Here is a 21,684-nt window from a genome sequence, read left to right on the forward strand (position 1 = left end):
CTGTTAGTTTTTATTGTTTCAAAAGAATATAAGTTACAGCACATGTAAGATGGTTGTTTACTCATCTCATTGAAGCGACGTGTTTTTGTCCTGTGATTTGCGTCTTGTTTCATTCTGCAGGCCTGATGTCTGTTACCTGCCTGCTTTATTCCCCATCTCCTCACCTGCTCCAGTGCTCTGCCCTTCCCTCTAACATCCTCTGAATACACATCTACCAAACACACCTCGCTCCACCGCACAGTTTTAAGGCAACCTTTTAATTAATCATCAATCTAGAGTTTCACAGTAGTTAATATGCAAACCCCAAGCTACCAGGTTATCCATTTTTTAAACAATCCAAGTGGTTTTAAGACAAATCCCTTCTATGAAACCAAATCAAAGCCTGCATGGGTGGGGAGATACTAGGAGAAAAGGCCGGAGGGAGGTGCCTGCTGTACATGCTCCTGCAAAAGCATGACTTGCATTTAAGCAGCACATGCTTGAAAATAAGTTTCTTTTGATTTAACCATCAAAATGTTTTGCTCAAGTCCACTGTGTGCAATGTGCTTTCCTGACTGTGTGCTTAATGTTCCCCTGCAGACATCTCCATAACAATAGAATCTACTCCCTGGGAAAGAAATGCTTTGATGGGCTCCACAGCCTAGAGACTTTGTGAGTTGACCTCTTATTTGTTTCCCTTTTTTTTTTTTTCCCCCCAGTGTTTTCATTAATATTCTGAAAGAATAAAAATAGCCTAAAAGTTAAATTTGTTTCTGGATTGCCTAATTACTACAAGATCTAAGTGATCGTTCACAATGAATGTATATAACAAAACACGTTTTTGACAATAAAACTAAACTGCCTTTTTAATAAACATTATCAATTAATCAATGGCTTAAAAGATATTTGAAAACTGTACCTCAGTTGAGGTACAGTTCATGAACAGTTCATTCTATTCATGAACAGTTAGGCTTGCCTGTGTTGATATTAATTGTCTTAATCAACTAAGCTAACAACAACTAGATTGGGAAGTTGTCAGAATGAAAAGTTTTAATGTTAATAAGCTGTCTTGCTGAAGGGTGAGTTATAAAATTAGATGGTTTATTAGTTTTTATCCCTGTAAAAAGCGTAAGTGTATGTGTTTTGGAAGAGCGGGGGGAAGGAATTCTTCAATTGTATTCAAGTTTTTGTCTTTAAAGAGCTCCATTAAAGAATGGCACTGGCAAAGATTGAAATTGCCTTAGATTTTCACCATAGTTTTGTTCAGACAGCTCCAAGTTTTCTTGCATTTTCTAACAAAATTTAGTTCTACAGAAGAACACCAAAAAAGAACGTATTTGCCAGTTAGATGAATAAAGATGCTGCCCGCCGGAGCAGACCTCAGAACCCGAAAGAGTCCAGGGACAAGAAAACTCTGTGTTTCTTTTCCCCTGCATCTCCACCAGTTGAATGCTGTCAAGGGATCTCAGAGATTTCACCCAAACAGGGCAGGGGCTAAAATGGTGCTAACCCATTATAAGGAGCAAGGTAGAGTATCAAACAAGGATTATGCTGCTCTAAAGCTCTTGATTTGCTTTCTCATCCATAGAAGCATTTTGTACCCGCTTTCATTTTTCACTAAGATCAGAAGGCAGAAAGTTGGGGCTTTTTTTAATCACTAGTTTTGACTGCGTCATCCCTTAGCATTGCATGGCAAAGTTACAATTTTGACTTTTATCCTGCAGTGAATTGAAAGGAAGTCCCTCAGTGTAGCACAGGAAAGGGGAACAGGAAAGGGAGAAGGATAATGTAATAGTTTGTTTTTTACTTTTTTTTTTAATTAGATTCACATGGCATTTGGTCAAAAATGTGGGGAAAAAAATGAACAATGGAATAAGAAATTACAAACCCAGTCCCAGCCACCTGGTATGAAAGAGCTGAAAATGTAGATAGCCTGCAGATAGACACTGCACTGGGTCATAAGTGTAGGTGCAGCCACTTCACTGCTATAGGGCAATAGAGCATTAACATCAAGCACACTGACTGGCAACCACACTGTATAGACCAGTTTCGAGATAGTTTCAAGATAATCTGAAGAGATCACAGTGTAAATGATGGAAACCAGCTATGGGGCCATTGGTTGCATCAACACATCGGTCTGGAAATTGCATATCACCGGACAGCAAAACAAAACTGTACATGCCCGTAGTCTCTTTTTATCAACGAGCAGGAGCAGGAAAGATTTACAAGCAGGAAAGAAAGCCTTGGTGAGTTCAGACAGCAGTTTCCTGCCTGCATTACTTCAGCCTGATACTATTTCAATTTCAGTCTATTGTAAACTGATTTGTGTTTTGCCCATTTGCAAAGTCTCCTACTGAAGGCTTTTAGACTGTATGCCTCGAAAAGCAGTGCCCCAGGAGCATCATGTTAAACGGATGTATCTTAATCTTAGTTACAGGTGTTCTCCTAAAGCAAAATGATGCGCATGACATGTGAAAGGCAGGACTATGTGTACAGTCTCTTCAGTTTAACAGAATGAGGTCTAATTAGCATTGCAGCTTGAGCATTTCCTAAAGCAAAGGTCAATGGTCTGGTTAAAATGCCATTTTTTATGATTTGTATGGTTCTCCATGTGAATATTGACAAAACTCACAGTTGACAGTATTGTTAATGATTAATGTTGAACTCACTGGATATTTTGCTACTTGATTAGAACAGGAGAAGATATCTCCCAATCATTTTTACACTCTCAGTTTCAGTGTGTCTCATTTTTCCCACTTAATATTTCTTAGTCTCACAGACCATGATAAGAATCATCAGAGAAAAAAAAGGAAAGATCAATACAATAAGACAGTATATCAGAGGGAATTGAAGCCTTTATAATAACTCATATAAGCCCTGTAAAATTCAGGTCAGCATACCTAGTTGTTGAATATTCTATTCATAAGGCAGAGGAAAGGTAGAATAATTCATATTCTTCCATTAATGTTTTCATAGAATAAAATGAATAGAGAATTTACTAAGCAGGTCCCTTACCAATACCTGAATCCATTCATATTTTCTTCATTGAAATATAGCTAATGTGTAATTAAAAATAAGAGACTGATCAGAAAATAGAAACCATAATGTACCCTGAATGGAATTTATTAGAAAACATCCTTATGCTTTTGAGGATTTCCTGACTTCTGGCTCATGTATTTATTTAATGCATGGAAGATGATATTTTGTTACAGATGCCAACAGTTCTGTGTTATCCCTTAAAGACTGTATAACCTAAACAATGCAATCTATTTTTACACAGAGATTTAAATTACAACAGTCTGGACGAGTTTCCTACTGCTATAAGGACACTGACAAACCTAAAAGAATTGTAAGTACTGGGTTGTATTAGGAAGTAGGATGTTTTGTCTAGTGTGTGACTAATTTTTTTTTTCTTTTCATGTTGGTGATTGTATCAGTTATCCTTAAAAACTGTTGTCCTGGAAATAACTAATAACCATGCCAACATGCAGAAAGATAATTTTCAAGATTTAGTTTGGAGCGTTTAAATTCTGACAGCTTTTACTTTTGTACTGAAATGTACTGTGGAGTGGTTTTTTTTCAAAGAATTTTGTCCATAGAATGTGCTGCAGTTTGTTTTGACTACCAAACACTGCAGTTTGTTTCAGACTGCTCAACAATACCACATTCTTCTAGGCTAGAAAAAGCTGCATCTCTCCAATTTGCCCATCAGGTTTAATGTGTGCCACTGTTGCATCAAAAACTGATCATAAAGCCAGTTTAAGTAATTAGCTAGGATTTTCTCCAAAGCAGGGAATTCCCAAGCAATGCTGACTCCAGCTCAGCAGCTCCAATGCTAGCAAAGACTATGACTCTGGAGAAGGGTAACGGGCTCTGAATTTCTTAGTCCAACTATTCCCAGCTGCCACAATGTGCACTGTGAACTACAAACAATTGCCATGAAATCCAGAGGCTTCGAAGACTGCCTTTTTGCTGTCCTCAGGAGCCAGTAGCCAAACATGGATAAATCAAGGTTTGCAGTAAGTGCACATTATGAAGTCCAGCAAATAGACTGATATGCTTGAGATTATTTCTAATCAGGGCCTTACCTCAAACACTGCTGGTTCAGATAATTTGGAATGAAATGGAATATGAAATTGCAGTCTAAAGTTCCAAATCGGACAGAATTTGACCATATTGTTCAGTGCTTTGTCTGGGCTAAGGATGCTGATCCTTAAAGTGCAGGGTCTTTCCCATGAGGTTCTGCATGTCCTTCAGTTCTGACCTAAGTCAGAGCCCTAGACCGTAGAGGTTCAACTCTTTGTAGGGCTGTCTTAGTAAGGCTGATCCTGGTCAGGGCTGTGTCTCTGTCACAATTTGTACCTGTGCTTGAAAGCACAGAATATGGCCAGTTGTGAAGGACTTACAGACATCAAGATCTATGGATCTGCTGGTAAGTGGCCAAGGGTCTCTGCTTTATCCATTTGATGCTACAGGAGCTGCACTGTCCCAGATATTCTACTTGAAGGACTCAGTTGTAAGATTAGTTAACCCTGTAAAATAAGTAGATATACTTATTACTCAAAGTTAATGCATAGGAGTGTTGGTCAGGCTGGATTTCAAAGATACCTACAGAAACATTTTTCCTAGCATGGCCTTACTATAGATTTTTACCTAGTGGTGCAGACAGCACATTGATTCGTGAGGTGAACAAACAAGATCAAAACCAGCTTCAGTTCACTGTACCCACTGGAGTACAGTGCCACGGCATGGGGTACAGTGCCACAGCAACTGGGCACACCCTGTCCCTCTGGGTATAAACACACTGGAATATGTGTTCCTGGAATATGTATCCTCTTCACTGAGGATGGTGCTGCTCCCTCACTGAACCTGTCATGCCATTTCCTTAGTACAACCATTCAGTCATGCCCATTCAGTACAACCACACAGTCTGTTTTTTGCTTCTAGATGAAATGGTTCCTCAAATTCCTTAGAATCTCTGTGTATATGGATTATATTCTTTATTTCATACAAAAGAATTAGGAATTTAGAACATTTTTTTTTTTCTGTAGCTCATCAGAAGTAACAAGACAGCTAAATGAGTGAAAACAATATTGTGGGACCTGTTCAAGTAATGACCATATGTGCTTGCATCAGTGAACTATCTGAGGCTTTCTAAATGCATAAATTTACTCTGGGAAGGTTTTTTCATACCAGACTGAACTAAAGGGAGTTTCCCACACAAATCACCATTGTTCCTTTTGAAGCTTAGTTGTTTCTTTTGTTTTTCACAATAGAGAATTACTCATATGAGTAAAACCCAGTAATTAATGGCAAGACAAAGATTTGGTCCTCTATTCAGCAGGCACAAACACATTGGATAATTTGTTCATGTCCACATCTAAATTATTTCGACAAAAAGGTTGTTTGGTGAGGCTCAGCATATTACAGTCTAGTGTATAAAACAATTACAAACAATTCATTATTATCCCAGGGAAAGAAATACTTGTGATTTAACAAGTACAGTGTGAATATATATATATATATATGTATATATATATACACACACATGTGTGTGTGTGCGTGTATGTTATATATAATATATACCTTATGTATATACACACTCATCATGCACCTACGTGGGTATGCGTTGTACCCTATTACGCACTGTTTCCTACTGTTTAAAATGCTATTTTGTAATTTGCTTCATTTAAGACATTGTCCACATAGAAAAGCTATTTCTTTCCTTTCTTTCCTTTTTTTGTTCTACTTTTCTAGAACCTGTCTGCTTCTAGAAAACAAAGACATACTTTCAAATAAAGCCACTTTCCTTATTGGGAAACAAAAAAAATCCAGATATGCATTCACTATATTTTTCTTACTGTGTAAACTTCTGTTTTTTGCTTTTTCTAGAGGATTTCACAGCAATAACATCAAGTCAATACCGGAACGTGCATTTGTGGGCAATCCATCACTTAATACAATGTAAGTTATGATAGTTTACCAATAACACTTGTTAATAAAGGTGGAATTAAATATCACAGTTGTGGCTATCAGGCAGATCTCCTTCTGGCTCTACGGTGCAACAAGCTATCATACAAGTCAAGAAAAGCTTCTATCTTTCCACCTTCATAGAGAGTTGAGCAGTTTGCATACCCAGTTAAATGTGCATTTAGCCTGCTGTTCAAAACATAGCTTATGAGGCTCTTAGGATTACTCTCAGTGTAAAAGCTAGGGAAAAACTACTCTTCATGGCTTCTAGTCTCAGTTCCTATTGACGTATATATGAATGAATTTGACTGGCAAACTGCAAAATAAGAAAAAAAGTGAGAAAAATAATGACTCACTTTGAGGGATATTAGTCCATGAGCAAAAACCACATGGCTTCCATAATGCCATGGGACTCAAATGCTCTGGATAGGCAGCCTCTTCCAACAATATAAAGTTCTGACTCTTTCACCTGCTAAATTCATATGTGTATCAGGTCATAACCAGGGCTTCATCTTCACATTTCTATCTTTGCAAACCTGGGAGAAAGAGGAAATATTTTATTGACTGGCTTCTAGCTTTGAAGCCAAGGCGACAATGGCTGCTTGAGCATTCCAGGTCAGGTTGATGGAAATGGGTTAGTGGGTGAGAAAAAGCCCAGCGGTGCACCAAGTTTGTGATTCTTTCCGTGGAGTTTGTTCATTTTCATATAGTGTAATTGTGGGATTTTTTTTTAATCTTTCAAAATATTTTGCATAAAATGTCTTTTTCTCCAATTCTTGCAGACATTTCTATGATAACCCTATCCAGCTGGTTGGAAAATCCGCTTTTCAACACTTACCAGAACTCAGAACTCTGTATGTGTTGTTGTTGTTTTCTTTTTTTAATTGTCTTTATATAGTGCACTATTACAATTGTCCCACAGTTCCCTGACAATAATGATACTGAAATGATGTTTTTAATTTCCAGGACTTTAAATGGTGCTTCACAGATAACAGAGTTTCCTGATCTGACTGGGACTACAAGTTTGGAGAGTCTGTAAGTCTACAGAAGTACTCCACAGTATGCAAAATAAATGATTTTTTTTTCTTTGTTTTGATTTCTGGGATATTGACTTATTTTAAGGAATGACCTAAAAAAGTATTTTCTTTGCAGTGTTTAATTTTTTTTTTTTAATGCTTTCAACAGGACACTCACAGGAGCACAAATCACCTCTCTACCCAAATCAGCCTGTGACCAGTTACCTAATCTCCAAGTGCTGTACGTTTCAGTAAGATTGATAACATTACATTAAATCAAGAAATCAGTGCACAAATGAAATGATTATGATTTTGAAATTACCCATTTTCGGATATTTCTGTGTATCACATTACTGCTTAGGAACTCAGATAAGGGAGCAGGCCCCCATTTTGCTCAATGATACCATCTTCAACAACCTCACATTCCACTCATCAGTGAGGATTTCCCATGCTTCGTTGAAAAGAATGCTTTTTACATATAGATGCTTTGCATTTTTTTAGGAAAGAGAAAATTATTTGTTTAAAAAAAACACCAGAATTACTTTCATGGCCTTGTTTGGGTTCCGTCTGTCTGCACATCTCCTTTTTTTCACATTGAGGCAGATAATTCAGTGAAGTCAGTGGAAAATACAATTGAATAATGACTGCAGTTTGGGGCTTTATTATGCTTCTTTTTTACTTTCTTTTCCAATCAAACATAAGTAGTTGACTGAAATTTTAATAGACTATTCCTTTGCATAATGAGGCATAGTTTTTCTGCTAACTATACAGTATTATTTTAGTTTGCAGATATCCTGGGAATATGTCACTAACGAAAGTAATCATTCTGTCTGCTTCTTTGAGAACGAGCCAACAGCAGTCTCTTCTACATTACATCACTAGGAATGTATTCGGTATTAGTTATCTTGGCCAATGCTGAAATAGTACTAATTATAACACATTATTTGAATACCAGCGTGGATGTCACGAACTGTTTCTAGAAAAATTTAAGTTTTACTTCATGGACTCAATCTAATCATTTCCAGAATGATAAAAGACAAAAACTGAGTTTGCTGCCAGAATAAAGTTTGCACACAGGCTTAAATTTAGATATGACTTGTATTATTTAAAAATGATAAATAAACTCTAAACAGAAAGCACAGAAACTTTATAGTAATGTAAACACAGTTCATGGTACTGTTCATAGTAGAGTGGGACCTTCCATTGGAAATTCGCATTTTATATTTTCCTGGCATTTAGAAGACAGGGGAATGAATTTGACAGCAGTGTCATGTACTCATAGTTTCCACCAAGGCCACAGTTAAGCTTGCACATTACTTCTGTCTGCTTCATGAATAATAGTGGGGCACTGAGGCCCACAAGTCATTTGGAGGTAGCAATTTTGAAGACTTCCTGGCTCAGACACAGCAAGAAAACCTCTGCTTTGAAACACAAATCTACAAACACAGATACTTTTTTGAAGGCCAATTTGGGCATCTTCCCATGCTTCCAAATACAAACCTGCAGCGAAGGTCTATCTGAGAACATGGCTCCAGCAGGCTTCACAAGACAGCTCTCAGCATGGTTAGGTGCTCACCTCATCATGGGAACCATAAGCACTTGTCTTCTGCTGCAAAGACCTTTGTGTAATTCACTTTTTATAACAAAAAGGGAAAAAAAAAACCTTCCTATTGCTCTATTAGGCTGAGGCTAGGGGGATATTTTTTTTCTGATATGTGGAGAGGGAGTGTCAGTATGTATCAAATCCAGGTTGCTAGCATCCTTTTAAGAAGACCCAAGAGGCACATCTGTATGACAGGATAGTCATAATCCACCAGACGTACCAAAAACCTTTCAACCCAGCTTAAAAGCCTCCAGCTCACTAGACATGTGGTCCAAGTCAGTCATGAGAACAATTATATTGAGCTGGAAACTTTTAAGGTGAGGTGAAAGAGTCAGTAAATTTTGCTACCATAACAAAAATGTGTATGTTAATGGTAGCCTGTGTGCACAGTAAAATGGGATACATAACGTTCACACACTGTCATTGCTTGTAGCATTTCCACAAATTACATCTAGAATGTATGAAATGCTCCTGTCAGGACAGTAAAAATGAAAATTATTTTTTTCCCTAAGGAAGCAACTTAATAGAGCTGAACCAGTTTTAAAGGATTTAAAGCAGGCAAGAAAACATATTACCCTTTAAATGGATAATCTTAGATAACAGTGGGAAAGGACATCTTTCCTGTTTATAGTTACGATTTTCTCTTCATAAGCTAAATTTCCATTCAGTTTGATGAGTTTTCCCTGAGCGAGATGTACAGGATGAAACTGTTATTCAGGGAGGGGGTGGGGAGCAGGAGAATTGGTTCTTATTTTTTCTTGCCAATTTCTGCAAATTGCCAGGGCTTGTTTTTGGTTAGTTATATTATACTATAAATCAGTCCAGATGTTTCACTTATTCTGTAATTTGTTGAGTTTTGGCTCAAGTCTTTTTTTTTTTTTTTTCCTCCATATAGTGATTGATTTCAAAGTTAGTTCCAATATATTTTTAACCAGAGCTGGCAACTGGAAGATAAAGCAGTTCTAAGGGTCACAAGCAACACTTCTTCATTGAAAGTGTAGACTGGAAAGCTGATTGCTGTTCAGTGAGACTATAGCCAGAAAATATCCAATCTTTTCTGACAAAATATGAGTGTATGTATCTGGTAGATTTTTTAAATTGTGTATTTGTCTATATTAGATTTGAGGAATATGAATCTATTCCATAATAGCATACTGCAGATTTCATTGCTGTACAACACTCAGATGTCTCTGTTTCAGGCAGGAAATCTTCAGACAATGCAAGGAATTTTCAAGCATAGGATATGGATTCAATACATCCTAACTTTCCCCCTCCCTTCCCCTCCTCCTCTTCAGTTAGAAGTCAAAATCTGACAGATGAACTAGGACTGCACATTTCTGTTCCTTTGTGAGTGTGAATAAAGACAAGTTATTTTTAAATCCGCATGAAGTGAGCTGATTTCCAAAAGGGCAGCTTTTTCTTTTAATGTTATCTTGCTTTTAATGTTTATTTTCTTGTCTTGTGTATTGCAGGGATCTGTCATATAATCTGCTGGAAGATTTACCCTGTTTTACTGCGTGTAAAAAGCTCCAGAAAATGTAAGCCTAAGAAGAGACATCTCTATGCAAAGTTGCTTGGACATAATTAATTTTGTTACTGCTTGCTAATTTGACATATCCCACATACATCCCCTTACAATATAAGGAAGTGGACCCATGAACTCAGTCTAAAATACCCCAAAGCCTCCTCCAAATGCCTTTGAAACCAATGAGGTTCTTCTTGCTGTTTCAGTGACTTGCATCACAACGAAATCGATGAAATTAAAGCAGACACTTTTCGGCAACTGGCTTCGCTGCGTTCTCTGTGAGTACAGCCATAAGCATGGCCCATTCACCTGGCTTCTCAGAAACACTTCGTGTACTCTCTGTCCCCAAATGTTCCTATTTTTCCTCACTTGGATCATTCACCCATTAGGTCATAATTGTAAAACCGGAATAAACACTGTGAAGTTGATCATCTGCAGCGATGAATTCAAAGCTGTAAACATATGGCCATGAGAGCTGCTGCTTCTAAACATTTCTAGTGAAGGTGGAGAGAGATGCTGAGCCAAAGGTAGCATCTGTTGGCAGATTCACAGTGATGGGCTCTAGGGAGCATGAGATCTTTTTCTAGAGGATGGTTTGGGAAAAGTGTGTACCAATCCTGCACGGATTTCTGGTTTTCACAGACAAGTATTCTAATAAGGTAATTTTGTGGATAAATTTATCCATTTCCTATGGCTCTAAGTCTTTGCAAAAGTTTTCTTTTTTTGTTTGTTTGTTTTTAGAAGTGTTTTCAAACTTCCCAATTTTTCAAGGGAGATGAGGATTCTGGTTAGGAAAATGAGCCTCTTGACAACGGATTTGGTCTTCCTAGGAATTCTTGAGAATTTCTTAGAAGTTGTGTATATACACACTCTTTCTGCTGCACTGGTATACTGTGAAGCAGACTGAAAGCAACTGAGTTAGATTATAGAAGTCATTAAGAAATTTTAGAAAAACTTGTCAGTTTGGTAACTGACATCATTAATGGATTAACATTGTTTAAAAACTGGGAAAAGACATGGAGAACCTTATTGGAAGTACTTGCATGTAATTAATACTTTTTAAAATATATTTAAGCATCCTAATCAAGTGTATGAAAACTGCCATATTAATTCAGTAAATATGCAATTTTCCGCTCACTTTTCTTGTAGGGACTTAGCTTGGAACAAAATTAAAATTATTCATCCCAATGCATTCTCTTCTTTACCATCTCTGATCAAACTGTAAGTATTGATATCTATATGTTTAAATGTTCAAATTTTTCTTGCAAGAGCATATAAAATCTCATAACTTAGTCCCATACTCAGTAGAAATAGAGATTTTCTCTACTGTAATTCTCTGATCTATTGAATTTTTATCTATATGTCTTCTTTTTCATGTTTCAGCAACTCCCATAGAATTATGGCTGCATAGAGTGTAATCACAGTGATTTGGGGCCCATAAAGTATCTGCTTTTCTTCTATTAGTTAATAGTTTAATCTTCTGTAGCAGTGCTTCAGGGACAGGTTTGTTATTATTTCTGTATCAGGACTAAGAAATCAGATTCAAAACTGAATACCATTTTAAGTAAGCATTTTATTTCATTTTATTCTCATTTGATGGAGTGGGTTTTCTTCTTTTATAGCTTTTAGCCTGAGCAGTTAGTGGTAAAAAAAAGCAGAGGTCTGATTTTGCAGGTCTTATTTACAAACTCTTCTCAGTCTTCATGAACTTCTTCCTGCTTCCCACTGTCCAATACCCCCGCTCCAATACCGTATCTTTAAGGTGTCTCCTTGAGACAGTGGGTGTACAGGGAGGACCTGAAGGAAAATTCCTCCAAAGTTATCTCGCTCACAAGGACATGCTGCTGCCATCTGTTCCCAGATAATCCAGCATCTGCTGGGAAACCTGGAACTGGAAAGCCAGTGTGGGCTGCATCAGTAACCTGTTGCTGTGCAAACCTCCTGTCTTGATGGCGCACTGACTAATATCCGTAGGCAGAGCATTGCCTACTACATGTCTGTTTTTTTGTCTTTCCTCAGGGCTTTCCTGTAGAAGAAAATAAATGAGAAACGGATGAGAGAACACTGTTCTACCAGCAGGAATCTGTAGTTTTGGTCTATAGCACTGGATAGTAAGAGAGCACTAAAGAAAATTGCCCTTTAACACATACAGTAAACCAGTGTATCAGTGTTACCTGCCGTGCCAGTCAGTGTCCTGGTCTGACTGAAGTCAGTAGTAGTTTTTTCCATTTCAGTGGGACCAAAAATTCACCTTTGCTATTTAACCATCTTTTGAGTAATATCATACACACACAAAGAGCATCAACATACCTCTTTTTTATGGCTGGCCCCTAAGATTACAGTAATTTCATTAGATCATTTCAGTAGCAATCCTCTTCTTATTCCTTCCTGAGTTTTGACCAACATAAATATTGCAATGTAGCTTCCATCTCCAAGCTTACTTTATCCATGTTGATCTGCATGGATCATCTTCCCTCAGCTCAGAACCTTCTCACCTTCTTTCTGCAGCTCAGACCTGTCCTGCTCTGATCCTACTTCTTCCCTGTCCACTGGCCCTGCTGTAGAGGATTCACAGCAGCCATTTGCTCCTGCATCCCACTGAACTGTTTAAGCTGCAGGAATTTGTTCTGGTACTGGTCTGGTACTGGTAAAACCAACAGTCCAATGAACTGGTTTTAGATTCATTTGCTAGCCTCAAAACTCTCGCTGTGAATGCTTGGAGTCAAAACTTAACAGTAGAGATTACTCTTAGCAGGCTGCTAGATACTACTGCTAGCTCTCTGCTAGACACATAGATGTTTCTCCTGAATGGTGCTGCACATTTGCTCTGGTGTTTGAGGGATCTCTGCTTAACGCAGTGATCTCTGATAGAGTCCAAAATGTATAACCTGTTTTTCCAGCATGACACGTTTAGTGCTGAAGAAAAAAAAAATGAAAACTTGTAAACTGATTTTTTATTTGCTGTTATGCAGGGACGTGTCATCCAACCTTTTGTCCTCTTTTCCTGTGACGGGGCTTCATGGTCTAACTCATTTAAAATTAACAGGAAATCATGCCCTACAAAGTTTGATATCATCGGAAAATTTTCCAGACCTCAAGTGAGTATAGCATTAAAACTAATAAGTCACATCTGGGTTCATGTGCAGTAGAAGGTGTGTCAGTGTCTCTGGCATGTTGCTTTGTGTTATCACTTTGATCTGTGCTGTTAAAACTAAAGCAAATATGATAAAAATATGATAGACTTATTTTATTATGCTCATTTTGAACTGAAGAAACTCTGAAGGGTTTTGAAATATTAACCCCAGCACTTGCTTAAAAGTGAGCTACTTTCTGCTTGCTGGTGGTATGATTCAAAAGCTTTTAAAGCAATATTACTTAGAGATAGGCTCTTCTGCTGCTGGCTGTTCTAGCAAAACGTCCATCAAATTTAATGAGAACTCAGTAAACATGAAGAGAAGAAAATTTTAAAATGTTTGCTCATACTTGTTTAAAGTAGAAACGAATAGATTTTCACTTTAATCTTTTGATTAAGATTCAGATAATATTTGTCCATCACTATTAAACCATTTTGATGCTGAGAGTTTTCTGCTGGATGCTCTGTGCTACAGGAAGGGAATGTTTTCTAGAGATTATTTGCAATTCTGCCAGTCATTGGATGACCACAGAAAAATCATTTTAAAGGGAGACTTGCCTCCGACTTGGATATTGGACATTTGGGAGTGGCACTAAGTTTTAGTTCCCTTGATTTTTTTATTTTAACTGGAAGATGTCCAAGTGTAAAATATATTTTTATTCTCTATTTCCTCATTTTATTGTAAAAGGTTTGATATCATTTGAAACAAATAGCACATGCATAAGTCATTCAACTTTTGTGCCACAAGAGTTCTGTAAGTCACAGCAGGCCAACAACTCAAGAAGACGTAGCACTGGTGAAAAGGACTACAGCAGCTCGGACTTACAAATAAGAGAGTTGTGAGTAGAAATAGGGAAGCTTCTTTAACCTCTGTATACTGTGCTGGAGGGAAACACACTAGAAAATTCTGTGGTGGTATATTATTATGATCAAGAGAGAAGAACTGCAAAAAATGGTTCCAGAATTGGAAGCAAATGCTTTAAAACACTTAATAAAACCAATACCTATAGTTTGTCACAGAGAAGATTGGGCAATGACATGAGCACCATATTGTGGTGCTGTTTGTTTTTCTTGACTTTGCCTGCACATTGAGGCAGATGGCTATCCTAAATATCTGAAGGTTCTTGAAAAGCATATAAACACAAGAAAATCACTGAGTCAAGCTAACAAGTGTACAGTAATATATATGTATAGGCTTGGCCTACAGGCATTACAGCAATACAGCAGGTATTGCTTCTAGAATAATTCACTAGTTAACTGAATTATGTGCAACTTGGGTTTGTTAATTCTTTTATTAAAAAAATATATTTTCCTCCAGTAAAATTATGTACATTGCTAAAATGCAACTCTAATAGATCTGATCCGTGTAAGTACTTTACAAGGAAGTGTCAGACAAGAGCTGAAGTCATTAGAAAAAGTATGAGATATGATTACCTGTCCCAAGCTGATTGATATCTGTAAGAGCAAAGGTCATCTCGTCAGGAGATGATGGGGTAAAATCTTGACCTGGAGTCCATAGGACTTTTACCATGAATTAAAATGGTCATGACTTAACACAAGATCACTTAATGGGCAATGAATAAAGCACCAACCTTGAACAGAGATCTAAAACAAAATGAAATTTCACCCATTATAATTGCTGGAACCAGAACTTGGTTATAATATTAAAGATAAATTCCTGTGTGAAAGCTTCCTACTTTCATGCTTTCCCACCTAAGCGGGTCATTGTTCTCCAGTGCACAAACACATCAAACAGCTGAGCATCCTCTTTGCTCCACCTTTACAAGAGCACAAGCAAGTCCACAGCTTAGCCCAGCCTGCTATGAGGAAATAAAGCCGTGGTGCCAGCCACTCCTTCCTTCTTTATCTGATGCCTTGATTCACAACTGTAAAGAATCAAGTTACTAGCTCTATCCATCATAACTGTGTGTTCCCAGTCATTGGCAACTACACACCTTTGTGAGCTGAAAAATGGCATTGTGTTCTCTGCTGCTTAATCAAAAACCAAAGCAAGCATTCCTTGCTTCAGGAAGGAGGAATAAAATAAAAGCAAAGCTACAGATACCATCAGTAAGATAAGCAGTATATAAAAGCAGACCCAGCTAGTGTTTTTTAACAAATTGAACTTGACAAAATCTAAATCACCCATATCATATAGGAACCTACTGTAGGAAAAAATAGATTCCAGCACTGTATGGCTGGAAAAGAGAGTCTTGCTCTTTAACTGAGATGATAGTATAAAAGTTTGGGAGAGTTTTGGAAAGAGTGGAAGAGCATAATGTGAGAGGCCCAGATTTCAACCCCAGGAGTGGCCATAAGACCGGTAGAAGATCAACAGCATCTGGGAACCTGTCATTATTAAGTGTATGGTGCCTTTGGATTAACCAGAGGATACATTAGCATCAGTCACTTGGGAGTGCAGTATCCTCCAGCTAGTCTTCCTACACAAGTAGGAACTTCTTCCAAAAGGTCTGGAGCCCTTAGTCACAGCCATCACCTTGTAGAACTTTCAAAGCTTTTTTTTTAATAAGGTTATTTTGTCAGAAAAGGGGCACTTCTAGTGTTAAACAGTTCATGGGGATTGCTTTTCAACCTAGAAGATGAGTAACGGTGGGGTACTCTAGTAAAATATGGGTTTAATAATAGTTTATATAAGGACAGCTTCTGGGATATTTTTTTTACAAATTATTTAATCAGATAATCTCATTATTTTAAAAGAACATATGCACAGAAATGAGTCAGAAATTAAGTATTAAGATCTGCTGGCATAATGATGATTTATCTTGATCACCTTAAAGTTTACTGGAGTACTTAAAAAAATGTAATGTAAATTTTTGCATGACATTCAATAGTACAGATCGTTGTTGCTAATTCCCAAAAGAAATATCAGCAAGTAGAAACAGAATGCCCCAAGATGCACTCATTTAAAAAATAAGTTTAGGGTTAAGGTTAGTTTGTTCCCTTTTATACCCAGCTTTTAGCTAGTGTGCAAGTTGAATATGTGAGCATTCATTATGTTAATTTACATGAATAAAGTATTAAAAGTGATCTAGTAGGAGATAGATCTATCTTATTCCTTTTAAGTTAAGTCAGAACAGTTTTTAATCACCTCTTTTAGGCTTGATTTGTTTTTGGTTGGCTTTTGAAATGAAGGTGAATTGTTGTGTTTTACTGCATATTATTGGAGAATAGCATTGATTCAGTATCTTTACTTCCAAAGCATAATGTCCAAGAAATAGAAGAAATAGTCTGTAAGACTAGTAAAAAGAAATAGTTTTTCCATACTACTCCAAAATTTACACCTTCCCAAGGTAATGAAATTCAAAACATATAGAAAAGCAGTGACATGATTGTCAACAGAAACCCTCAGAATCACTGAAACTCACTGACTGATACTCAGTTATGTTCTGGAATATCAGTGATCTTAAAAAAAAAAATTAGTAATGAACATCCTGTATCACCAGGCACATTCCTATGACAATTAATTAAGTGAAATGTTTTCTTCTATGGTGCTGTTTTCACACCTGATGTTTCCAATAGATTCACATTTACTATTCAGTTCAGAATATTGCTTTTTTTGGTCTGTGCATGAAAGACAATCTCCTCTGCTGTTTCACTGAAAAAAAAGGTTGAGGTAGAGAGAAGAGGATGAAGTTTGAATATAAAAGCAGATCTCATTTGTCCAAAAAAGAGAAATGCTATTTGGAACATATTTTTTTGTGTGTTTTGTGAGTAGAGGCAGTTATGATCTTCAAATCTGCTTAAAAAAAAAAAAAAAAAAAAAAAAGGAATTAATAGCTGAGCTACACTGTAAAATCATTAAAAAGAAAAAAATACAAATATGACTGTCAGAGCAACACTCACTCAACTGCAAGGCACATGTCTCTAAGTGCTAAATTATATATGTAATTTAAAATACTATTAGATATGTCAATTGTGAGGACATATAGGAAATGCTATTATGCCTTTAATAAAATAAACCTAGAAATCATTTGCATTTCTGACAAGGAATCTTGTATGTGAACCCATTTTGCATTACCACGATGGATTACTTTCAATCACGGTTGCTTAACCAAGCTCCTCTGTGCTAACACAAGCGGGTCAATGCAACCCAGTGGCTCTGGCACTCGAAAGCAACTGCTTTTTCATGGCATGCTTCCTTGCCAGGGTCATGGAGATGCCTTATGCTTATCAGTGCTGTGCCTTTGGAGCTTGCGAGAGCCACTACAAAATCTCCAGCCAGTGGGGCAAAGACGAGAACAGCAGCCTGGACGACTTTCACAGGAAGGATACCGGGTTGTTGCAAATTCAAGGTAAGCCTCATCTTTTGCTTTATGGTCTACCTAAAGCCTGTGATGTGTCCAGAGAAAGGAGTAGAAATTCTGACACGGTGTTTCACAGGAGCAGCCTGTGATGTTCATTAAATGCAATACTCTCTTACAGTCAGAGAGACAGCCTCTCCCTCTCTTTTGCCTAATTATATGTCATCCAATATTTTATGATACTTAGCAGTCTCATTGTTCCAGACAAGCCTTTCAAAACTCCCAGTCACTCTTCTTTCTACCAAATTGCTAACTATAAGAATGTGGGAAGTGAAATCTTCCCTATATTTGAGAGGAAGGGAAGCAGCGGTGCTGTGTTGCAATAAACCTCCTGTAACAGCAGATCTGCAAAGACCCAGGTCACAGTTTCTTGGCCAGGCTGGGAGGTTTCCTTGGCTTACCTGTGCTGTGTACCTGCTTCAGAGCGAGTCACAGCACTAGTATGGATAACTTGGCATCCCTGCCAGTGTTTTTTACTGACACTTCCTAAGTACGAAGAGTGCATCTGCTCTCCAGGATAGACTATTACTGTATATTTCCTCCTCTTCAACACAAGGACTGTTATGTGACCTGTTACAGTAAATAACTGTCTTACAAGTAACTACATGTTAAATTAGCTTGTTCTTTTCTGTCCTATCTCTACTTCTGCAAACCGTTAATTTCAGATACCAGGGCTGGCCCCAGCAAGAGTGGAGCCAACAAGACACAGTGAAGCTATGACATTAAAAATTAAATGGAAAGGAACCTGGGTTAAATCTTAGAAGTTCTACCTTTCTGAGGGTGGTTATTTCAGAGATAAGCTAGTGACAATTTTTTAAGTATTTCTGAGTACAGTAATTCAAAACCAAGCAAGTGTTATGTCCACTTCTGCTTGTAGTTTGGTAGGCAAAGGGACAAGAGCAAGCCTTAAATTCAACAGACATGTTTTGCAATTTATACTAAAGAAGTTCTCTTAAAAATAGCAGTGCTAAATTTTGGTGCTTTCTTCTCCACAGATGAACGTGATTTTGAGGATTTTCTTCTGGATTTTGAAGAGGATTTAAAAGCTCATCATTCAGTGCAGTGTTCACCTTCTCCAGGTACGGAACTGCTAGGCAGATAGGAAACCAAATACACGTTTATCAGATATTTGAAATGCAGAACAAACTGTTGTTCTGGTATTAGGAAGCATGATGTTTTGAAATTATTTGCTGAGAACAAATACGTTTTACAATAATACAAATTTTGCACTGAGGCCCAGAAGGCTATTCAGCTACTCAAGTCATCTATGAATACACTGGAAGTTTTACCTCATCTTCAGACAAATTCTTACTCCAGACTTCTTATCAGAAATTTAAAATTTGTTTTTAGCAAGAAAATGGTATAGAACAGAATCTTGGTTCTCTCATTCCATGTAAAACTAAACTAATTCCTCTGAAATTCATCATGGGATGCTACGCTTGAGATCCTTGAGAAACACAGGTTAGTTCAATAGCTAACAAATATCAAACACTACTGGATCCTGTTCAGGCCATCACAAATGACCCTCACCACTGTCATTTTCTTTATAGAGTAGTGCATCCCTGGCTTAGCAATGTGGAAGGGACAAAAAAGAAATTCTTCAGTTAAAATGCAAAGCTGCAGTCCATCGATTCCACAGAAAAATTCCTTCAGAGCACAGAGAGAAGCATGCCCACTTCTTTCCCACCGTACAGACAGCAGTGACATGTTCTTCATTACTGCAAATGAGTCTTGGACAGTGTAATGGCATTTGTAAGGCAGCCAAAGTGCATCTGCCCATATCCATTACCTGACTCTTCACTGGGACTCATCAAACATGTCCCAGGGCAGTGAGAAGTGTCTTTTGGCTTTTTTCACACATTTACAAACAACACCTACAGACTGGACATGTCATTCATTAAATAAGCTTCCCCATCACTGTTCTCCTCAGACTAAAATTTTGCCCCTAGATGTTAAATTAACCATAGCAAATAATGTATCTAGCCACACTGCAAGACAGAGGGCTTCAGGATTTTCCCATTTCCCCATAAAAGAAGTGTTTTATATATCTGCATAGGCAATAGCTGAGATAAAAGGGAGGTCCAGCCATCCTGTCCTGCCCTGAGGAGCTCCTGGTCACATCCACACTGCACGTGCATTGATGGGTAAAAAAGGAAAACAGGAGGACTCCTGTCCTCCTGTACACCAGCAAGGGAACATGCCTTTGAGCAGTACGTTATTGAGATCTCTGGTCACTCCAAACTCACTCACTTTTGATTTTAGAACTTGACTGAGGCTAAAAAAAATCTTCTGGAACTTTTCTGGAATTCTGGAACTGGAATTCATTTGCTGTGGAAACCAACAAGAGGCATGGAAATTAGGGTCTTAAACAATATAAAATTAATTTTTAATTTTACATGAGTTTCCTTTTTTTTTTTTTTTTTTTTTGTCATTTTAGGTCCCTTCAAACCATGTGACCATCTTTTTGGGAGCTGGCTGATCAGAATTGGAGTGTGGACCATAGTGGCTTTGGCCTTTATTTGCAATGCACTGGTGACTGCTACAATCTTCAGATCTCTGCTGTATATTTCCTCCATAAGACTCCTAATCGGTCTAATATCCATTGTAAATGCCTTGATGGGTTTGGCCAGTGGAGTGTTGGCCAGTGTGGATGCATCGACTTTTGGTAGCTTTGCTCAATATGGAGCATGGTGGGAAAGTGGAATTGGGTGCCAAATAACTGGCCTCCTGTCCATTTTTGCTTCAGAGGTTTCTATTTTCCTCCTTACCCTGGCCACGCTCGAACGTGCGTTCTCTGTGAAGCACGCTGCAAAGTTTGAAGCAAAATCCTCCTCTGCCAGTGTGAAAATAGCCATTTTGTTTTGCTTTGTGTTGGCACTAGTCATTGCAGCGATCCCTCTCCTCAGTGGAAGTGAGTATGGGGTTTCTCCACTTTGTTTGCCATTGCCCTTCGGAGAACCCACTGCCATGGGCTACATGGTGGCGCTGGTTCTGCTGAACTCTCTTTGCTTTCTGGTCATGACTGTTGCTTATACCAAGCTCTACTGCAGCCTAGAAAAGGGAGAACTAGACAGTGTTTGGGATTGCTCTATGGTCAAACACATAGCCTTGCTGCTTTTTACTAACTGTATTCTTTATTGCCCCGTAGCCTTTTTATCTTTCTCCTCCTTACTAAACCTCACTTTTATCAGCCCAGAAGTGATTAAATCAATACTGCTGGTGATTGTACCACTGCCCTCATGCCTAAACCCACTCCTTTATATACTTTTCAATCCACACTTTAAGGAGGACCTTGGAAGTCTTCGGAAGCAAACTTTGTTATGGAGGAGATCCAAACACACTAGTCTGATCTCTGTGAATTCAGAAGACCTAGAAAAACAATCCTGTGACTCAACACAAGCCCTGGTAACCTTCACAAGTGCTAGCATATCCTATGACATGCCTACCAGCGATTCACTAATGCCATCATCTTACCAAATGGCAGAAAACTGTAATCTCTCATCAGTAGCATTTGTTCCATGTCGCTAGTTTCAGTGGCAGTGCAGAAATGATCTATGTTTACAAAAATTTTAATCCCAAAAGTAAATATGGGTATGTGTATACAGGCTAGAGAATGGCTCTGAACTATTAATACACGAATCAGAAAAATGGGCCATCGCAAAACCCTGCAGCAGGCTGAAAATCCAATCCGTGAGAGCTTTCTCAGCCTTTTTTTAATGAAATGCTGCCATGAAAAAAGAAACTGAGAGTTGTCACAGTTTGTGCAGTTGTATCAACTGTTCTCATTTAAAGTGGCAAAACTCAGAAAAGGCTCCTGTTGCTCAAGAGCAGAAATACCATGCTAAAGTGGTAAGCTTTTTTTTCAAAGCATTACCTAGTAGCATTTGTGTTTTGGTTTGTTTGTTTGTTTTTCTGATATTATCATTCAATCTTAATACTTTATCAGTTGTACCATTGTTTTTGTAAGTGTCTGTGTAGGGCCCTGATTCAGCAAGGTATTTAAGTGGAAGAGTAATCCTATTAAAGTCCTAAAGATTTCTGGAAAATAGACAGTTACGAAGGTCCATGTTTTAGTGATAATGCTCTTAACTTAAAAATGTAATTGCTTTTGGGATTGTTTTATAAAAGTTTTCTGA

The 21,684-nt window shown here is 37.8% G+C and overlaps 1 protein-coding gene across 1 annotated transcript in view; it reads left to right on the forward strand.

The window, feature by feature from the left end:
• Positions 1–21,195, forward strand: part of LGR5 (leucine rich repeat containing G protein-coupled receptor 5) — an 82,207-nt gene extending 61,012 nt beyond the window's left edge. Inside the window, exons 6-18 of the mRNA XM_026039795.1 lie at positions 580–651; positions 3,260–3,328; positions 5,872–5,943; positions 6,732–6,803; positions 6,916–6,984; positions 7,135–7,206; positions 10,041–10,106; positions 10,300–10,371; positions 11,243–11,314; positions 13,066–13,191; positions 17,394–17,539; positions 18,544–18,627; positions 19,986–21,195. Of these exons, the coding sequence (XP_025895580.1) occupies positions 580–651; positions 3,260–3,328; positions 5,872–5,943; positions 6,732–6,803; positions 6,916–6,984; positions 7,135–7,206; positions 10,041–10,106; positions 10,300–10,371; positions 11,243–11,314; positions 13,066–13,191; positions 17,394–17,539; positions 18,544–18,627; positions 19,986–21,076 (2,083 nt within the window). The 3' untranslated portion in view covers positions 21,077–21,195. The remainder of the gene's footprint in view (positions 1–579; positions 652–3,259; positions 3,329–5,871; positions 5,944–6,731; positions 6,804–6,915; positions 6,985–7,134; positions 7,207–10,040; positions 10,107–10,299; positions 10,372–11,242; positions 11,315–13,065; positions 13,192–17,393; positions 17,540–18,543; positions 18,628–19,985) is intronic.
• The last annotated feature ends 489 nt before the right edge of the window (positions 21,196–21,684 follow it).

The sequence above is a fragment of the Nothoprocta perdicaria genome, unplaced genomic scaffold (assembly GCF_003342845.1).
Source record: "Nothoprocta perdicaria isolate Ctin4 unplaced genomic scaffold, notPer1 scaffold_240, whole genome shotgun sequence".
Lineage (NCBI taxonomy): Eukaryota > Metazoa > Chordata > Aves > Tinamiformes > Tinamidae > Nothoprocta > Nothoprocta perdicaria.